Source organism: Embiotoca jacksoni, unplaced genomic scaffold (genome assembly GCF_022577435.1).
Source record: "Embiotoca jacksoni isolate LCO1_2020_lvr unplaced genomic scaffold, fEmbJac1.0.p SCAF_9, whole genome shotgun sequence".
In the NCBI taxonomy this organism is placed as follows: domain Eukaryota; kingdom Metazoa; phylum Chordata; class Actinopteri; family Embiotocidae; genus Embiotoca; species Embiotoca jacksoni.
In genome coordinates this window covers 18,862,941-18,881,347 of record NW_027185447.1, presented here as the reverse complement: position 1 = coordinate 18,881,347, position 18,407 = coordinate 18,862,941, and the positions used below count along the sequence as shown (strand labels likewise).

The following is an 18,407-nucleotide window of genomic DNA, read 5'->3' as shown; positions in this document are numbered from 1 at the left end:
TGTGTGAATTGGAGGCAAAAATTGTAAAGCGCTTTGAGACCTCTAAAGATAAAAGGAACTATATAAGTGCAGATTTGTCTCAAAATAGAAAGCCAACTATGTTAGTACCAACATAGTGTCGGTACTAAACCAACATAAACACACCAAAAAGTTTCTTCGTTTCCTAAATGTAATTACTAAAGCTGATTAAAACCCTTGTGTAGGATTTAGTGTCACCTAGTGGTGAGGTGGAAGATTGCAACCAAACCAAACATCCTTTTCCTCATCCTCCCCGTGGAGCTTCGAAAATCAAGACAACATTAGAGAAGCTGTGAAAAGTGAAAGGCCCTTTTTTTTTTAGAACCAGTGTTTTGGTTTGTCTGTTCGGGGTTGCTGTAGAAACACGGAAGAGGACCTTCACCTTGTGTAAATATGAAAACACAATGATTCTTAGTTTCAGGTGATTATAAACTATTGAAATTATGAATTTTCCATTTTTGCCCACAAACTGGTCCTTTAAGGTGAAACTAAAATGTTATTTTTTTTTTTTTTTTTTTTTACAGTTATTCAATCTGAAAAATCTGAGAGGGTCTTTTCTCCACCGCCCAAATAAACATAATAAACTGACAGTTATCATACTGTATTATATAGCCTACTGTACACTGTCATTTTTAAGTTCACATAGAAGAGAAACAAAAACGGTCAAACTTTCAACATCACATAATGACAAACATTTAGCCCCAAAAAAAAAAACCTGAATAGACACGCCCTTTTTATACATATATATTTTTTTTGAATTTACTTAGGCTACTTAAATTCAAATGTTTGGTAATCAGACTTCACACAGCTGCTCCTGGAGCCACAATAGGCTTGATAATGTTTTTTTTTTTTTTTTTTTTTTTTTTTTTACATATACCCCAGACCCTGAAAAATAGAATATGATGTGTTTCCTTTCAATTGGGGCCATCTTGTATGTTTTAAGTGCCAACAGAGAAATAATGCGGTTAAAATGTACTGGAATTGAATGCGTCCACTTGATGAGGGCTGTAGAAAAGCTGTGGAGGGATTCCCGGTAGGTCCGGTTTCAGCACCCCGGTCAGCGCATGCGGAGATTTTCCGCCCACAGAGATGGAAACAGCGCAGCACCGCCGGCAGCAGAGCGCGTACATCACATTAACTCAGCCTCTGGACGCTTTAATGGGGGGGGGGGGGGGCAGCATTCAGCGTCTGATAGCGGAGAAGTACATCCACGTCATGACGTTACCGCTTCAGCTGTGCGGACCGGGACATCAAAGACGCACGCAAATCAGGACAGGGACGGTTTTTTTTTTTTTTTTTTTTTTTTTTTTTTTTTTTTTTGCGCTGTAGAGAAATGTCTAATATCTCCAGAACACGGCGGGATATGTGTTAGATATTTAGGTCTGAGCGGACTGGAGCGTGTCTGTGTTTCTCCCTGGCTCTAAGACTGACCGGACACCGCCGGTGGGCCCGCCTCGATGCCAGCCCTTTGGACGGTATTGTTTGGCCTGCTTTACCTCCACACATCCATCTCTGATCATCATACGAGTGCAGGGATGATTCCGCTGCCAGCTGAAGACCTGAAATCAGCTGCTGCTGCTGCGGAATGAAGACACCGGACTGTGTATTATTGTCCATCATTCAGGATGGCGAAGAAGAAGAAGAAGAAGAAGAAGAAGAAGCGCATTGTGATATGTTCATGCATGTGCCGTTTTTTTGGTTGTTTTTTTTTTTGGTCAGTGTTATTACTGATGTATAATACATATTCAGGGAGAATAGCTTTGCACTGCGATGGCGCTCAGGCCTGTCGAGTCATTTGTGTGGAGGCTTTTTGTGGTGTGTGTGTGTGTGTGTGTGTGTGTGTGTGCGCGCGCGTGCGCGTGTGTGTGTGTGTGCGTCTCATCCTGCAGCTTCCCTCGGTAAAGGACCAGGATTGCCGCTCCTCGTGTTCACGGCGGACCTTGATTTATAAGTCATACAATTAAGGCACGCGGTGAATGCCAAGAGAGGGATCACACACTCTGCGCCCTGCATCACTGATGAAGACGGAGAGCTTTAAAAAACATCTGCAGAGAGACCGAACACCTGCTCGCGGGAACAAAGACTGCCTGTTTTCCCGTCATGCCACCAACATTTGACCAAACTAGGTTATAGTGTTTTTTTCCTCTGCTCGTCTAAAACTGTCACATAAATCAGGATTACTTCTGCTTGCGGGGGAGGATTGTGGAGGAGCTCGGCTAAAACTGCAGCTCATGTGTATGTTAGCCAAATTCATTCTGCAACAGTCGACTATTTTTTTTTTAATTGATTCATGTGATTAGAATTAAGTCCGAAAAAGGACGGCGGCATCACGGCGTCAATCGCCGCAACGAGAAATCTACTGGAAATGCATTTACCGGTACTTGTGAGAAATCTCTTTTGACCTCCGGTAGACGCATTATTTTCTCTCAAGGTCAATCATTGTCTTTCTTGACATTTAACTACATGTGTCATCCTCGTCTGAAGCAGTCTTCTCCGTGTTTGAAGCGTGTAAATCGCTGTTGCACAAAGGCAATTTTAAGCGACCAAAAACTTGCATAAAAAGACTGAAACTAATAAAAAAAAAATTTTAACATGCACCTTATTTTTAAGGGACCTAGAGCTCCACTGCTGTCCAAAAAAACCCCACATCGTAGTTTAGCTTATTCTGATACACCAACCTGCTGCAGCTGCAAATACTCACCTTAAATAAATATATATATATATATATATATATATATGAGGTGGGGTTTTTTGTGCCATTTTTAAAGATACCTCAAAGAACCAATTGACAGGGTAAGAGAGTCAGAAAGTGACAACATTGTTGGCTTTGGTCTTTTCATGAGGTTTGTTGAAAAGGAAAAAAAAAAAGAAAAGAAAACTAACAATAAATCTTATAATAAAAATACCACCAGACTCGTCCTTTTAACTGTCCGTGTGATTCTTCAGCCCGGTCTGTCCACCAGAGGAAACAGCGCCAGTGTCACGTTTTGGCAAATCGCCTCACCGTCTGGTAAATAGTATGTATGACCAGAAATGAAATAAGAGGATCGTGTGACGAAGAAAATGGGACGACGACACGTTTTCCTGGCTCAGAGTCAGGTGGATGAAAGGCACGATCACAGGGCTCCCTCACTGACAACCCTGGTTCGAGACCAGGAGTATAACTACATCAGCGTGGATTCCTTCCAATCAATGGAAATGACGTTACGAATATAAAGTAGGCGGAGCTATATGTGAAAACTTGATATTTTAATTTACAATATCATATTTCCCTGAACCTAATTATGTGGTTTCGGGTACCTAAACAAGGTTCCTGCGGTAAACTGACAGGTACAGGCCATTACATGCTATGGGCTTGATACCAGGTTGGATTATTACAAACATACACGATACATCATGTCATTTAACATAAACAGCATGTATATAATAATCCAACCTGGTATCACAAATTATGCAAATTTTAATCCCTTAAACTGGGGATCAAAACTGACATAATTTTTGTAATTGAAATACAAACAAGCAACGTGTGTGGTGGCATCACCATAAGAGGCAGAGATCTGGTGCCTCATTGATCTCTAAAAGAGAGAGAAGTTTTTTTTTTATATCCAAGTCGAGGGATCCAAGGTAGAAACTGTGAAGGCCTTTTGAAACGTAAAAAAACTTGGGACTTGATCACAGAAAAACTTGGTCACAATAATAAAAACAGAAGCAACAGATAAGTATATCTTTAATAATGAACATGATCAAATCTAAGAATGTGATAGTGACCTCTGATACAATGGATATTTAATTCAAGGGTGACTTAAAACTTTTTTTTGCATAAATTTTCTATATTCCAATACCGTTATATAACTCTGATTGCTCCACAGTCGTACTCCCTCTCTTTACTTTCCCTCCTGCATACACACACATACGCACAATACAGCAAGCAATTAAAAAAAAAAAAAAAAAAAAAAAAAAAAGAAGTCACAAACATATACCATATAGGCTAGTCTCTGGGTTTTCATACACTTGACGATAAATCAGTTAAGTATAATGCTACAGTTAAACATTTTGAGGCGATCTCAGTTAGAAATGCCGGTACATTAAAGCTTACATTTGCTGAGGATGAAGTGAACAGGTTATAGCGATGAAAACGATGAAAATGCCAAGATTATAATGATGTTAAGAAAGAAAAAAAAAAAAAAAAAAAAGCAACAAAAACTAAATGACAGACCTGGCTTCAGTTTTAAGAGCAGTACATGCTACATTGCCTCCAGAATTTCAAAAACAGAGACCCCTGTTGGATCGGCAGGGAACAGATACCGTAAGAAGAAGGGACAGGAAGCAGATTTTGTGTTGATAAAAACCAGAACCCATACAGTATGTTTGAATTTCCAACCTTTAAATAAGAGAGGGACCAACTTCATCTTTTCCCTGAATCTCTGGCGGAAAAAGTTTTAGGTACAGCACTGAAAAAAAAAAAAAATCAAAAAAAAAAAATCAAAAAAAAAAAAATAAAAATCATTTGCACTACTGCCGAAAAGAAACGTTAAGGCTCCGCTATGGAGACAAAAATCCCACATTTTCTCAACATTATGTTAAAGTTATATCAGTTGTAAGCCAGGTGATACATTATTCAAAATATTTTTCTAACATTTATGCTTTCTATTTGTCACGACCTTGCACGATTATGTCTATGCATACAGAAACCTTCGGCCCTCCACCAAAGTAAGATTCCCCCCTCCCCCCTCACGTGAAAAAAGGGGCATCAGCGAAGGTATTTTTTTGTCTTCTGATAATATAAAATACAACTGGCCACACAGATAGCAGACATTTGTCAATAAAGTGTTGTTCACTCGTTAAGTTTAACCAATACAAGCACTTGACATGTCTCCAACACACAAACCACAAAGTGAACAGTCACTGAATATCAGCAGCATGTTGTCGAGAGATTTTCCAAACAGACGTGCAGATATTTATCTTTAGTTAAGAATTTAAGAAGTTCCAGGGTAGCGATAGAGATTTATAAGGCTAAAAAATACAGAAAAAACAAGAAAATAGATATTATTGAAGCGATTCGACTGGTGGAACCAGCTCCATCCCTGCACGCATCTCAAAAGACTTGGGGGACCGGGAGCGACGGGGCTCCAGAGTTTAACATGGGCCAGAGTCAACGAAATTAAATAGAAAAAAATATTAGTTTTCAATTATTTTTTTAATGTCCTTGTGTTTTCTGTTTAAATCTAGATTTCAGTACGTTCATCCAAACACAACCGCTGACCGAGCTCGCAGGAGACGTCTTCTTCGGTTTACTTCTGACGATCCTGAAAAAGACGGCGAGTGAAAATGATTAGAAAGGTCACCTGCGAGGATTTTTTTTTTTTTTTAAAGCTCAAGAGAAACAACTTTCATGACACCAACAAACCCATGTTGGGACCAAATGATGTGATCACACGACATAACTTTTGTTGTTAAAATTCATTATTTTCTAAACATAGCTTAATTAAAAAGTAACAAAATGAGAAAATATGACATTTTTTTTCTGACAAAACACAAATTTCACTGCATTAAACATTGATAAACATTGATAAATGATTAAATGCAAGTGATTTTGCAGATACTGCCGCGGGAAAAATATGTTTATTATCAATGTTTTCACCACAGAGACAGAAATGGAGAATTAAAACAATTTTACCTGATCGATTCGGGATCGACTTTGTATCGAGGCAGGCTCGTAGCTCTGTGAGAAAAAACATAGAGGCTGATGGTCACAGTGGAAAATAATACAGATGAGGACATTTAATTTGACAATATCTAAAACTTGCAACTAAAATTACTGGTCATGGTTTGGAGGATGTTTCACTCACATTTAATTTTTTTTTTTTTTTTTTTTTTTAAATGTACTGTTTATTCCAGCCCTCCCTTTTAAAATGTATTTATCATTACAACAGTGCTGTTTCTCCATCAGCTCTATTTCCCTAATCAGAATCACACAAGCACCAAAGGCAGCTCTGAAACATATCTGGTTAATAAGACTCAGAGAAACACAAGTGGTTTAATTATGACACTCAGAGACAGTTAGCTGCATATAATGGAAAGTTATCAAATGTAATTCATATTCATTTTTACCATTTGCAAAATTGGGATCGTGTAAGAAAAAACTAAATAAACACTACAGCGCTTTCAGCTCCTCAGAAACGGGATGCATCATATTTTTCCATAAATCTGGATAATTTAACTTTAAATGTGCGCGGGCCCATTCGAGGATGTTAAATGCTTAAAATGGGGGCACATTATTTTTAAATAGTTATAGATGATGTTCCTCCACATTTTCAAAAAAAAAAAGTTTAGTCTCAAAGGAAAAAGAAAGAGTACCTTCTTCACCACCTCCTCCTCCTCCTGCTTCTTCTCGTAGTGGGAGAAGTCATCGAAGATGGAGGTGGTGTGTTTGTACTGGGCGATAATCTTGAGCACCTGCTTTGCCTTTTCCAGAGGAACCTCTTGAGTGTCACGCGAGTTGGTGACCGGCTTGTTGTCGTTGTTTTCCAGGCGGATGTGGCGCAGCTGGCTATTAGGCACGTCCTTAACAAACAACCAGTTCACGTCAAACTTGCCCTTCCACTTGTCCTGCGCCCAGACGCCGGCGCTGGTGCCGTAGTCCACCGGGGAGCGCATCTCCGCCACGCCGCAGAAGTGGCCGCTGCCGTTGACGCTGAACAACAAGTAGACGGGACCTTTAGAGTTCATGGCTCTGTAGGCGGAGTCCAGGCGCTTGTTGCCGTGCTCCGTGCTGCACCAGATGGAGTACTTGATGGAGCGGTGGATGTCGTCCTCAGAGTAACTCTTGATGATGAACACGCGCCCGTTTTTAAGGTTCCAGTCGAACTCCTTGGGGTTGTAGCTGTGGGCCGCTCGCAGCTTCTCCAGCACCGGGTGGGACTCCGATCCCGGGTCTGGGATCCCGACCCCGCCCCCGACCCCTCCGTTACCAACACCGCCGCCGCCGCCGCCGCTGGAGGAGCCGCTGCTGTCCAGGCTTCCCCCGCCGTAGCACAAGTTGCGGTTGCGTGGGGCAACCCAGCGGGTCTGGGGTGTTGGAGCGGAGTTGTGGTTCTGGTAGGACTGTGGAGGAGGCGGAGGGGGACCCTGCATGGTCATCTGCTGCACGAGGGACTGGGCAGACTGTAGGGACTGTTGAAGGGGGGGCAGGAGACTGGCAGCGTGGGAGTGAAGCTGGGGCTGGTGCTGGTGCTGTTGGTGGTGCTGTTGGTGGTGGTGGTGGTGGTGATGGTGGTGGTGGGGTAAGGGAGGGGCCATCTTGTTGGCGGCCCCTTTGTTATCCCATGTATCGATGTCCATGTGTTTAATGGGAGGTGGAGGCAGAGCTCCTCCGGCTAAAGGAGTGCCAGGCTTGTTCTTGGTCTTTTGCTGTTGCAGCTTGGCAGGTTTACTAGCAATGGCAGCCCACGATGTAGGTTTTGGAACGGGCATTCCGATTGGTGTGCCACCGTTGCCCGTGGCAACAGCGGCAGCCACGCCGCCGCCGCCGCCGATCACAGAGCCCGCGCTCTTCACACCTGAGCCACTTCCTGTCACGTCCCCGCCTAGCTTTAAACCCAGCATGCCCTGCTCTAGGCTGTTCATACCTGGAGCCTTGCTCAGGGTGTCGCTATGGAAACCTGTCTGGCCATCGGGGACCAGGGTGCCTCCTAGAGAGCTGGGTGGGTAGCTGTAGCTCCCCCCGTAAGCTGAGCTCTGAGTCTGCTGGCCCTGAGAGCCGCTGGTGCCCCAGGCCGAGAACGCCGGGTTCTCTGGGAAAAAGTTAAACCTGTGGGGGTAGATGCTGCTGCTGAGCCCGCCGGGCTGCCCGAATACCGTGTCGTGCATGAAATGATGGTCTCCATTACTGAGGGGGGCGTAGGGCGTCAGGTAGGGGATCGGTGGATCCCCTCCAGTGGACCAGGGAGCCTCACTGAGAGGGTAAGGAAATCCAATGGAGGGGGCATAGTAACTGGACAGGTAAGGGTCTGTCATGGATTGATAGCTGTTATTCTGCAAACAAAAACACAACAGGAACGTTTTTGGTGCCGAAATAATGAATTAAAAATGTTTTTAGTGTCACAAAAGACAATTCAACGGGTTTTTTTTTTTTTTTTTCTTACCTGGCTGGACTGGCCGGTGAGATAAGGCTCAAAGTCGTTGTCATGCACCGTGTCCTTCTGGTGGAGGGAGCCATTCTGCACGGAAACTGGAAATGCTGCAATGAAATCAAACTGTTGTCAAAGCTGCATATCAGAATATACACACACACACACACACACACTTCCAGACGAGATACTAAAGCGAAGTCTATTACGAAGGTTGAAATACCTATCGGTGGACGTGATAATAAAGCGGGGTTGAGTTCTCATGACATCGCCTGTTTAACAGAGCACTTAAATCTTGGAAATACGCAAATAATGTTGCAACAGCTGTGCAGAGTGCGCCGCCGTCACGTAGCTAAAAGACAAAACACACGGCGGTCGACACGAACGACACGCGCAGAGATCTGGTCCGCCAGATGAACGTAACTTTTAGGAGTTTTAAAACGTGCGAGGTGTTTTTCATTCGATAATGAAGGATGAAGGTTTCTTTTTATGCACGGAAACAAGAGGCCATAATGTAAAGACGCAAAGACGCGATTTCTCTTCCGTCAAGATACGAGATGTCATGTGACAGTTTTGTGCTCTGTAGTATCTATCTATTATCTACAGGATAATAAACGGGATTATGTGTGACGACATCATCCCTCCTGTTGTGTTCAACTGTGAGCAGCAGCAATAATGTTCAAAGTGATCCAGTGCATGTTTTAACTATTTGAAAGCAGCTCAAAAAAACTATATATTTTTGCTAAATAAACATTATTGTCAGTCAGTTTAATTAATCTCAATGTAATCAATATTTAGAGGAACCAAGTTTTCAGGTTGCAGGTTTTCCCTGGAGCTTTTTGGAGGCCTTACGTCTGCGGCTCCAGTGGAGGGCGGGCTGTTATTTAACTAAAACCTGTTTATTTTTACATAACTTTGGACTATATTATCAGGGTAATAATTACTTAAAAATATACTGTGTGCTATAAAATTAATAAATCGCAAAACACTAGTAAAACAAAGTGAATGGATTCGCACGAGTGATTCTGGATAAAATAAAATACATTTACAAATAAACTCTGCAGGGTTATATTCAAATAATCTGTACATTTAAACAGCTCCGTTAGTCAGTGCAATAAATGAATGTGAAACAAACAGCTTTAAATATTCGAATGGGGAAATGATAACTATCTGTAACGCCAGGTGAAAACTCCCGGATGACCACGCGAGTCTCTTTGGGGTTGTCGGTTTGTTTTTTGTGTGGTCATTTTGTCATCGTGGTCCATTTAAGTCTCTTCATATAGTCGGGCTGCGTCCAGCAGCCAGATTTAGGGGTCGTGTATGGTCTCAATTGTATTTTAATCTCATCCATACTCTCATCAGACCCTCGCTGGACGTGGCCTGCTGATGGGACGTTCTCATCGTCACGACATTTTCCCTCTTTTTTGGACAGTTAAGAGACTCTGCGGCGGTAAAACTTTAAAAGACGAGGGTCCTTATTCTTGATTGGCAGCGGTTCAGTGAGGGTTGTTGTTTTTTTTTCTCCCAAACAGCTCTGAGTTGCTGTAAGCTTTCACTTTCAGCAGGTCCTGACCCAGAGAGTAGGAGGTGGGGAAAAAAAAACGGTCACAAGGTTACTTCCCCCCCCCCACACACCGTTAGGAAGAATGATATATGACACTTCTCGTACTCAGAAAATGCAGAAAGGAGTGCATGCGAGTGTGTGCAACGACACGAGGGCCCGTTTTAGTTTTGGACCATCGGAGGGAGGACATTTCGAGGGTGAAAGGTCAGGTTTGGGCGCCGAAATGTGGAGGTTAAAGTTAATGTAAGGGAGTGCTTTGTGTCAATGAATGTCCTGATAAAGATTGCCACACAACCGTGTGTGTGTGTGCGCGTTGGTTTAGGAGTAGGGGGTGAAGGGTCGCATTCGGCAAACTTAACTTTAAATTTAAATTGCATTAAAATGAATACGTCTCAATACCCCTTTTTTTTTTTTGGTCTGCGTCGTCTCTGTCGGGTCAAATTGAGCCGAAGTGAATTTTGTGCGCGTAATATAAAGATGTCAAACATGTCATTTTTCATCCCCCCCCCCCCAAGTTCATTCCACTTATAAAAATGTTCGTAAAATTCATACAATTATTGTGTATTATTTTATTTTTTTTCTGTATTTTTTAAACAGGTCAAATCGACCTGCAACATAAATACATGAACATCTGGACACACTGACCATTCATCTCTTACCTTTGCTTGCATCTTGTCCTTTCGATGTCTTTGTATACATTTTGGAAAGAGAGAAAGAAGAAGAAGAAGAAGACAAAATAAAAAAGAGAGAGCTTGTGTTGGTCACGAATGTTTTTTTTTTTTTTCACACGTTATCTTTAAATATATGTGTTCAGATATTTTACTGGAGAAGAAGAAAAAATTAAAAAAAAAAAAAAAGACAAGACACGTCAAAAGCCACCAGCTCCGGGAGCGGCGTGTTACGGTTCCCACTGGAAGCGGTGGTCCAGGTCCAGGCCCAGGCGGCGGGGAGGAGGAGGAGGAGGAGGAGGTGGTAGGGGGGTTGTTACCCCGCGGAGACTAACCTCCCCTCTCCTCCTCCTGCTGGCTCTTAACTAGCTGGTCCTCCTCTCCAAGAGTGGGAAATGCACACAGCTCATCTCCCAGGAAAAAAAAAAAAAAAAAAAAAAGCTGGAGCAGAGTTCCTCCCTCCTCCTCCCTACTCCTCCCTCCTCCTCCCTCCCCTCTCCTCGCTGCTTACCTGAGGGTCGATACTAGCGGCAGACATCATTCATCCAGCAGGTGTTGTGTCACGCTGGAGCCCCGACGAGACGAGCCGCAAACTCCGCCGTGAGAGAGGGAGGGAGGAGAGAGGAGGAGAGAGGAGGAGGAGGAGAGAGAGAGAGAGAGGAGGAGGGGGGAGTGGGGGGGGTATTTAGCAGGAGAAAGCTGCCTCTCTGCTAACAGTTCAAGCACAGTTAGCAGCGGCTGTTCAGCCGGTGTCTCGGCCGCGGTCGCGGACAGTTTGCTCGTCGTAGCCCTGCTGGCACTCCGCGCCGCCCTGTCCGCATCAATCCAGCGGGGCTTCAATCCGCTCCGACCCCCCGTCGCCGCTAAATTAAAATCCAACCAGCCTCGGTGGCCCTGCTCACTGGCCCCAACGGCAGCTTCATCCGGGGTCTGCCGGGCGGAAATGACGTCGGTGACGCAAAGGACGCATCCGCAGCTACCGAGCAAGCAGCAGGCAGGCAGGCAAACAAGCAGATCGGTGCGTCCAGTTTCTCACGTTTACATGACATTTGTGAATTAAAAACGCTTTTATAATTTATTAATCTATATATATATATATATATAAAAAAACACAAAAAGACACTAGTGTTTGCTAAATAACAAATTAAATTAAATTCATCAATTTAATTAAATTAAATTTTTAAAAAAATGCAATTACAAAAAGTAATTTTGCATTTAAAAAAAAAGAAGAAAATATGTAAGTATGTTCATGAAAATGTGCTGGTAATAATACTCACTCAATGCAGAAAAAAAATTATTCTTTTACTACTATAGTAGTAGTAGTAGTAGTAGTGAGAGTGATGACTTTGCAGTGCTTATTTTGTCCGACCAACAGTCCAATTTTGCAAATTAAAAAAAAAGTTTTATAAACACATCACTAAAATATTAAAATAGTTAAGAATAAAAGGAGCAAATCAACTATTTTACTTGATTTACCTTTTTATTATATATTTTATTTACTGTTGGGTGGTTTAACTAGCTATAAGACATATTTTATAAACTCTACATATGTTTTATTTTAAGAAAACCTTAATCTGTATTGCAACGCTGTCAGATAAATGTGGTAAACAGTTACAATATTTTTCTTCAAAAGTATAAAATTGCATGCGAAGAAAGGTAATTTGAGATAAAGTGCAAGTTCCTAAAATCTGAGTAAAGTACTCGAGTAATCGTACTTATATTTGATCACAGGAGCAGAGGAGTATATGAATGAATGAATCTCTAATGTGAACAAATGTTTGTAATCGACCAGTAGAAATGTCGTTTATTATACTGAATGTTTATCACACAATATACAAATTAGCATGTTACATTTTCTGACTGAAATAACACATATGGAGAACTTATACATTCTACTGAACTTGAGACAGAAACACGTATTTATTTACAAATTTATTTTTCCATTAGATAGCTGAACTTAGTAAACAATTGTACACACACACATGCACACGGATACATTTACACCCACATTTAGCATATAGGTCTTGTAACAATTAAAACAAAAACAAAAAACATAGGCCTGTAATATACTGAAATTTCACCGTTTACAGTTTGTGCACGGTGAAGTTCAAGCCGGAGTCTTCAGAGTTGTTTGATCTTCTGCTCGCCTCCTTCTCAGCTTCTCTCAAACACTTTCTTTTTGTGGTTATTTATAATCTAAACAAAAATATATTTTTGTTTAAGAGGTGGCGGACCGGACATACAGGAGGTAAAATGAGAAGGAATGGTTGCGATTCAGCGTACCTACCAATGCGTAGTTACGCTAGAAGATCAAGTGAGAAGGTTTGGATGGATGATGAAATTCACTGATGAAATTGACTAAAATAAATGGGGAAAGAACAACAGAAATACATGATACACGAATCAACCTCACAAAATGTACAAGGAAATTTTACTGAAAAAAAACACGATACAACATGTGCAAAAACACATCAGAGTGCTGCTTCCTCATAACAGATTATTATTAAATAAATCATGTTGCATGAAAGAGAAATTAAATTTGTCAAATTAATGATATCTGTGGACTTCATACTTACAGCTGTCCTCTTCATCTGAAAATGTGCTGACAGCGTAGCAGGCATAAACAAATCCCAGGAGCTGCGGGCATTAACACAAACATATATCAAGAAAAAGGAAATGTGTGTTTTATAACATTTATCATTAAATTCGAAGCAAACCTCAGAACAGTTGTTATGACAGTGAAATATTTCACAGTAGGAAAAATACACATGTAAATAATCAAATTAATGATGGCTGAATTTTTCAATTTTAGTAACGTGCAACACATTTGACAAGTAAAAAGATCTGCTGTGAAAAACGCATAACGTGTCAGAAAAAGGTGACAGAAAAATGACATCTTCACGAATCAGAATGTTGATGTGAAAAGATAATGATAGTATTATGCTTATATAAATGTTTCTATTGAATGTGAGCAACTGCAACACGACCCAATTTCCCCTCGAAGATCAATAAAGTATTTCTGATTCTGATAGTCAATACTGCCTTTAGCAGATTTACTTTGTCTGGTTAATCTCATGGCAAGTTGAGTAGAAATATCAACGTCAGCAAAAACTGAAAATGTAAAAGCTGCTTAAAAGTACAATTTATCGCAGAGCTGTTGTATTACATTACACAGGTATAGATTTTAGGTTCTTGACAGATATTTATCAATTTGTTTATTACCAATTCCATAGGAACTTAGCGTTTTTGAATGGTTGCAGTTTTGCGATCAACAGAACTTTTCCTGTTTGCTGTGTATCTAACTGAGCTGACATATATATATATATATATATATATATATTTACTGTTACCAAGCCAAATGAAGTTGTATTGAATTTAAGTAAACTGAACCGAATGGAGAAAACTGTGAATGCACATACAGAATCAAAAGAGGCAAAGCCAATATGCACATTTAGAAATGTGAAACGGACAGATGCCACTTCAGAAACTCTTCATTTGCCTCTATAACTGCCACAAAGTAAAAGATAGAGCATCTTTGTAATTCACTTTTTTTCTTAAGCTAATCGCATGGCTGAGAAGCTCAACTATACAAACTCCCACCAGTGTGAAAATGTGATGCCATTCTTAAATGTTGTGGGCCTGTCTTCCAATTTACAGTTTCTGTTGCTAAGTAACAGCTTATTCCTGTGCGTGCAGATGCATATTTATTGATATTAAAACTTAAGACATTAAAAAAAAAGTGCATTTTAATCTAAGGTTTAGAAGCATTACAGAGTAAGTTCAGTTCAGTTGTTTAAAGATGCAGAAAACTAAAGACTCACTGATACGAGGAGCTGGACGACGCAGTGCAGGATTTCTATGTACTGGTATTCAAGCCAGCAGCTCAGCACGGTGCTCAGCTCCGGGTTCTGCTGGTTCTGCCACCCAGCGGAGGGAAGGCTCTCGCTCTGACAGCCTGGCCCGTTCTCCTTCCACCAGGACCGATGTGGCGATACTCCCAGGGAGAGGATGTCACTGTTCTGCAGCAGCAAAACAGACAGACGACGCGAGAGTCTTATTTCTTCTTCATTAGACCGGGTAAAGCAAAGAGTCAAGCATAAGAACAGAGAAACCTGAAATGCAGCAAGGATCAGGTGTACTCGGATCATGATATGGTTTAACGTGCCTTGCTGTCATGGGGCCACAATTAACCGTTATTTTCATGATCGATGAAGTTTTATTTCAGTTCATTTCATTTGTATTTTTTTTTTAGGAGGAAAAACAGCTGAGCGATGAAAAACATCACCAGCTGTTCAGAAGCTGTTTAGCCAATTTCCTGCTGTCCCACGTAATGAGGACGAAAGCATTAAAATAAAAATAAAGACAAGACAAACAGAAAGTTTGGCAGAAATAATTGATTCTGTACAGGCGCTCAGCAACAAATCTAATTTTGAAAGTGAATACTTCATGAAAACAATGCAGAGAAGATGTTTTGTGGACTCCAGTGAACAAAACCTGACTGATCTCTGAGTTTTGGCCATGAACTGAATCAATGTACTAAGAACCAAATTTTGTTTTACTTCTATTTTGTCTTTGCATCTATTTTTTTTTTTTACTTCTATTCTCTATTTATTTAGTACTGTGCCGCCTTTCTTACCCTCTCTTATGGCCCAGTCATCTAAAACTAGAGTTTGAAAATCTGTATTTAAAAAGGATGCCATGCAAGACAGAATTTCTTTTTGAAAAACGTATATTATGCAGACTTTATAGAGAAAAGGGATTGGTTGTTGAAATATTTAGATTTTGTTTTAACTCAGAAGAAGAAAAATATCTGTGTTGATATTTAAATGGTGAAAAAGTGGGAATATTTCTAATGCGGTATGAATTTTATTTCAAAAGAGTGTATCTTTGGAAGAAAGATCTTCGACCATAATTCTTATTAAAAGCAGGAACCGGGCTTCAGTTCATTTCTGACGGCTCAAGTTATTCGAAGTTATTTCAAAACAAAATAATATAAAGTGAAGACGGAAGAGATTCATATTTTTATGTGCTGTATGGATATGGAAATGTAACACTTATGGTGGTGAAAAATACGACACAGTGAGGACTCGCACCAGAAAGTTTATGACAAATTGCTGCTGGTTTAGTGCCTTCTGTGTAACGTTTGCTGCAAAACACAAAACATGATGATGAATATTTATCAGACCACAAAGATGTTTTAAAACAGCTTGCACAGTCTGACCATCAGTAGATGTATTTAAATTACAGCTCAATGATAAAACCGAGGTTAAATTTGTGGAGCCAAATAAACAAATGTTTTGCATTTTTACTTTAATGAATGATTTGAAAAAAACAACAACATTTAGCTCTGCTGTAAACGTTGTCGTCATTCAATCTGATATCGTCTCCAGTGTACGGAAGATTAAAAAAAAAAACACCTCCATAAGACCATTTTGCCACAGCAGACGGAGATATAATATAAAGGTGTTTTGTTGTGTGTCTGTAATCGGAGGTGGAGTCCTGAGAGGAGTTTGTGACATGGTTAAAGCTGAACACTGTGTTTAGGAGACTCTAATTATCTGATGCTTACCTTTGAAAGTCCTCCCAAATCCAGGTAGAGACAGCTCACAAAGACATTCCAGCCGAGCCACAACAGCGTCCACAGCAGGTACTGAAGAAACACAAACACAGTGTTACAGTGGACATGAATGAAACTTACATTTCATTCAGTTTCTTTTCATACAAATACTCTGAATAAACTAAAGGTTCTCAGTCACCTGTAAAGCGCTTTAAATTACATTTGATTTTTTTGAAAGGTCAAAAGATTCAAGATCTCACAAGATGATTAAAGAGAGAAAAAAAAAATCTTTTTCTGATTCCCAAAACTGTTTTCATCTTATTTTAGCTTTTTTTCTTGTGAAATAGAGGAAACTATTAGAGCTGAAAGCGCTAATAAATGAAATCCTTCAAATGAAGCAATCCAAATCAACCTGCCTCACTGCTACTGGGGATTTTTATTTGTCATTATTGCTAATATGTGTGGATAAAAAGTGTAAAAAGGGTGTTTTTCTTTAGTTTTAATGCAGTAAAACTCAACACTCCCACAGTCATCATGCACACTTAGCATAACATCACTTTACACACACAGAAGCATCTCAGATATCTGATCAATGACGCCGCAGTTTATGCTGCACATCACAGCAGCTGTTTTCTTTTGGTCTTTGTTTTTCTTGTCAGGGATTTTCATGTTGTACCTTTATATCTGATTATTTTGTCTTGTTTAGATAAAAATAATTTAAAAAAATAAAGAAAAGATCAATCTTTTTGCATTTCAAAGGAGTATTGCCTTCTGGGAAATTCATTTATTCACGTGTTCCCCCAAAGGATTAGATGAGACAAGTGAAACCACTGTCTATTCATATTGAGGTACTGATCTTCTCATCTAAGTCTGGGTAAGAGAGCAAATAAGAGTATTTCCTCAGAAAACCACAGCTATAGTCAACATCCAGGAGAGTTCAGGGTTGTTGCCTCACCATAATGAGGTAGCGTGATCTGTACTGGACGGCACCGAACAGACCCAGGATGACCATGATGATGTGAAAGAAGTTGATCATGATGGGAGCCCACTGGTAGCCCAGGAAGTCAAACACCTGCCTCTCCAGCACGGTTATCTGCATCAACAGGAGAAGAAGCAGAGTTTAGAGACTGCGGCAGAAACCATGTTTTAAAACCCCACTTTACTCTGCAACAGCCTTGTGGCCTTGGTTTTAACTTTGCCTCTGTTTTCTTTTCTAATACGTTGTCAAGCCAACCAAGCCATGGGGGACAAAGCATGCTCGGGAAAAGACAGTGGCGGGCCGGGCGTGTTGTCCTCTGAGGTCGGAGCCCCTGATGAAGGGGGCAGGGTGGGAAACAGAAAGGAGGAGGACAAAGTGGGTGAAGCCTTTCATTGTGGTGGTTGATAGTTGATCGTGGTGGGCGGTTACTGATTTTTCCTAAGAACCTCCAACTACAACGAGCCTTATATAAACACATTTCATAATGAATATAGTTTCTGTAGTGTTGCATCTAACAAATATTTTTTTATTATTGATTAATCTGCCAATTGTTTGTTCTATAAAATATCATAAATAAGTGAAAAATACTCATCTAAGATTCCCAGAGACCAAAGTGGTCTCTTCAAATGGCTTGTTTTGTCTGAACAAAAGTCCAAAACCAATTGAAATTTCATTTACTGCTACAGAAGAAGAAAACCAGCAAATAATTGCATTTTAGAAAATAAAACCAGTTGATTTTGGGGAATTCTCCTTGAAAATTTTGATTTAACAAATGCACTTATCAGAAATGTTGCCAAATAATTTTAGTTGATCAACTAATCAGTTAATTTCAGAACTTATTGTAATATTTCAGTTTGTATAAGATATAGAAACCCAGGTTAAAAATGACACTGTGAAATGAAGGTCTTCAGATTTAATACAAGTAGCTACTTGAGTTGCTTTTAGGCTTTTAATGATTATCAACCTTAATATCGTAGCCTGTGGTCGAAGTTTTAAGATTTTACATCGTCAGAAAAATATAAAATGTGTAACCTTAAAAGCACAAGCAATTAACTTTCTTTCATAATAAACACCAAAGTAATTTCATTCATTGATTTAATTAAAATGCAGCTTTAAAGTGCAGTTTTAGCGATTTCAGTTGCTCTCGGTTTTTTTTATAAAGGCTATTCCAGACAAGCCTGACGTAAGCAGGTGAGTTTATGTCGAAGCATCATGTGTGAAAGGAAAACATCTTACCAACTGCAGGCAACACAGGAGGATCAGCATGCATCGAGCCGAGCAGCACCCCATCTTCCTCTCCTCTCTGCCCCCGCTGGGTCTGATGAAGATGATGATGACGATAAACAACAGTGGATTTTAAAATTTGCTCAAACACAAGGGCCGAGCCTGTGACGCTTTACATCCATTTGGCAGACGTGTGAGGAAAGGCACAGTGCACTCTGCCTCAGGAGGAAAACACGTAGGCTGTCCCTGCGCGACAACTACGGAGAAG

At 40.5% G+C, this 18,407-nt stretch overlaps 2 protein-coding genes across 4 annotated transcripts; both read right to left on the bottom strand.

Moving 5' to 3' along the window:
• Positions 1-3,733: 3,733 nt before the first annotated feature.
• ythdf1 (YTH N6-methyladenosine RNA binding protein F1) lies at positions 3,734-11,304 on the bottom strand. 2 transcript variants are annotated; one of them, XM_069140821.1, is made up of 6 exons: positions 10,891-11,304; positions 10,371-10,398; positions 8,163-8,257; positions 6,376-8,052; positions 5,696-5,740; positions 3,734-5,324 (listed from the first exon to the last, which is right to left on the bottom strand). In XM_069140821.1, exons 1-6 carry the CDS (start codon positions 10,918-10,920, stop codon positions 5,310-5,312), a joined length of 1,890 nt encoding a protein of 629 aa, XP_068996922.1. In that variant the 5' UTR covers positions 10,921-11,304; the 3' UTR covers positions 3,734-5,309. The 2 variants fall into 2 exon arrangements, with proteins under 2 accessions (XP_068996922.1, XP_068996923.1); XM_069140822.1 differs by lacking the exon at positions 10,891-11,304 and having other exon boundaries at positions 10,357-10,378.
• Positions 11,305-12,168: 864 nt separating this feature from the next.
• Positions 12,169-18,407, bottom strand: nkain5 (sodium/potassium transporting ATPase interacting 5). 2 transcript variants are annotated; one of them, XM_069140660.1, is made up of 7 exons: positions 18,152-18,407; positions 16,892-17,029; positions 15,949-16,029; positions 14,201-14,398; positions 12,956-13,016; positions 12,663-12,737; positions 12,169-12,575 (listed from the first exon to the last, which is right to left on the bottom strand). In XM_069140660.1, exons 1-6 carry the CDS (start codon positions 18,203-18,205, stop codon positions 12,682-12,684), a joined length of 588 nt encoding a protein of 195 aa, XP_068996761.1. In that variant the 5' UTR covers positions 18,206-18,407; the 3' UTR covers positions 12,169-12,575; positions 12,663-12,681. The 2 variants fall into 2 exon arrangements, with proteins under 2 accessions (XP_068996761.1, XP_068996760.1); XM_069140659.1 differs by having other exon boundaries at positions 12,667-12,737; positions 18,152-18,404.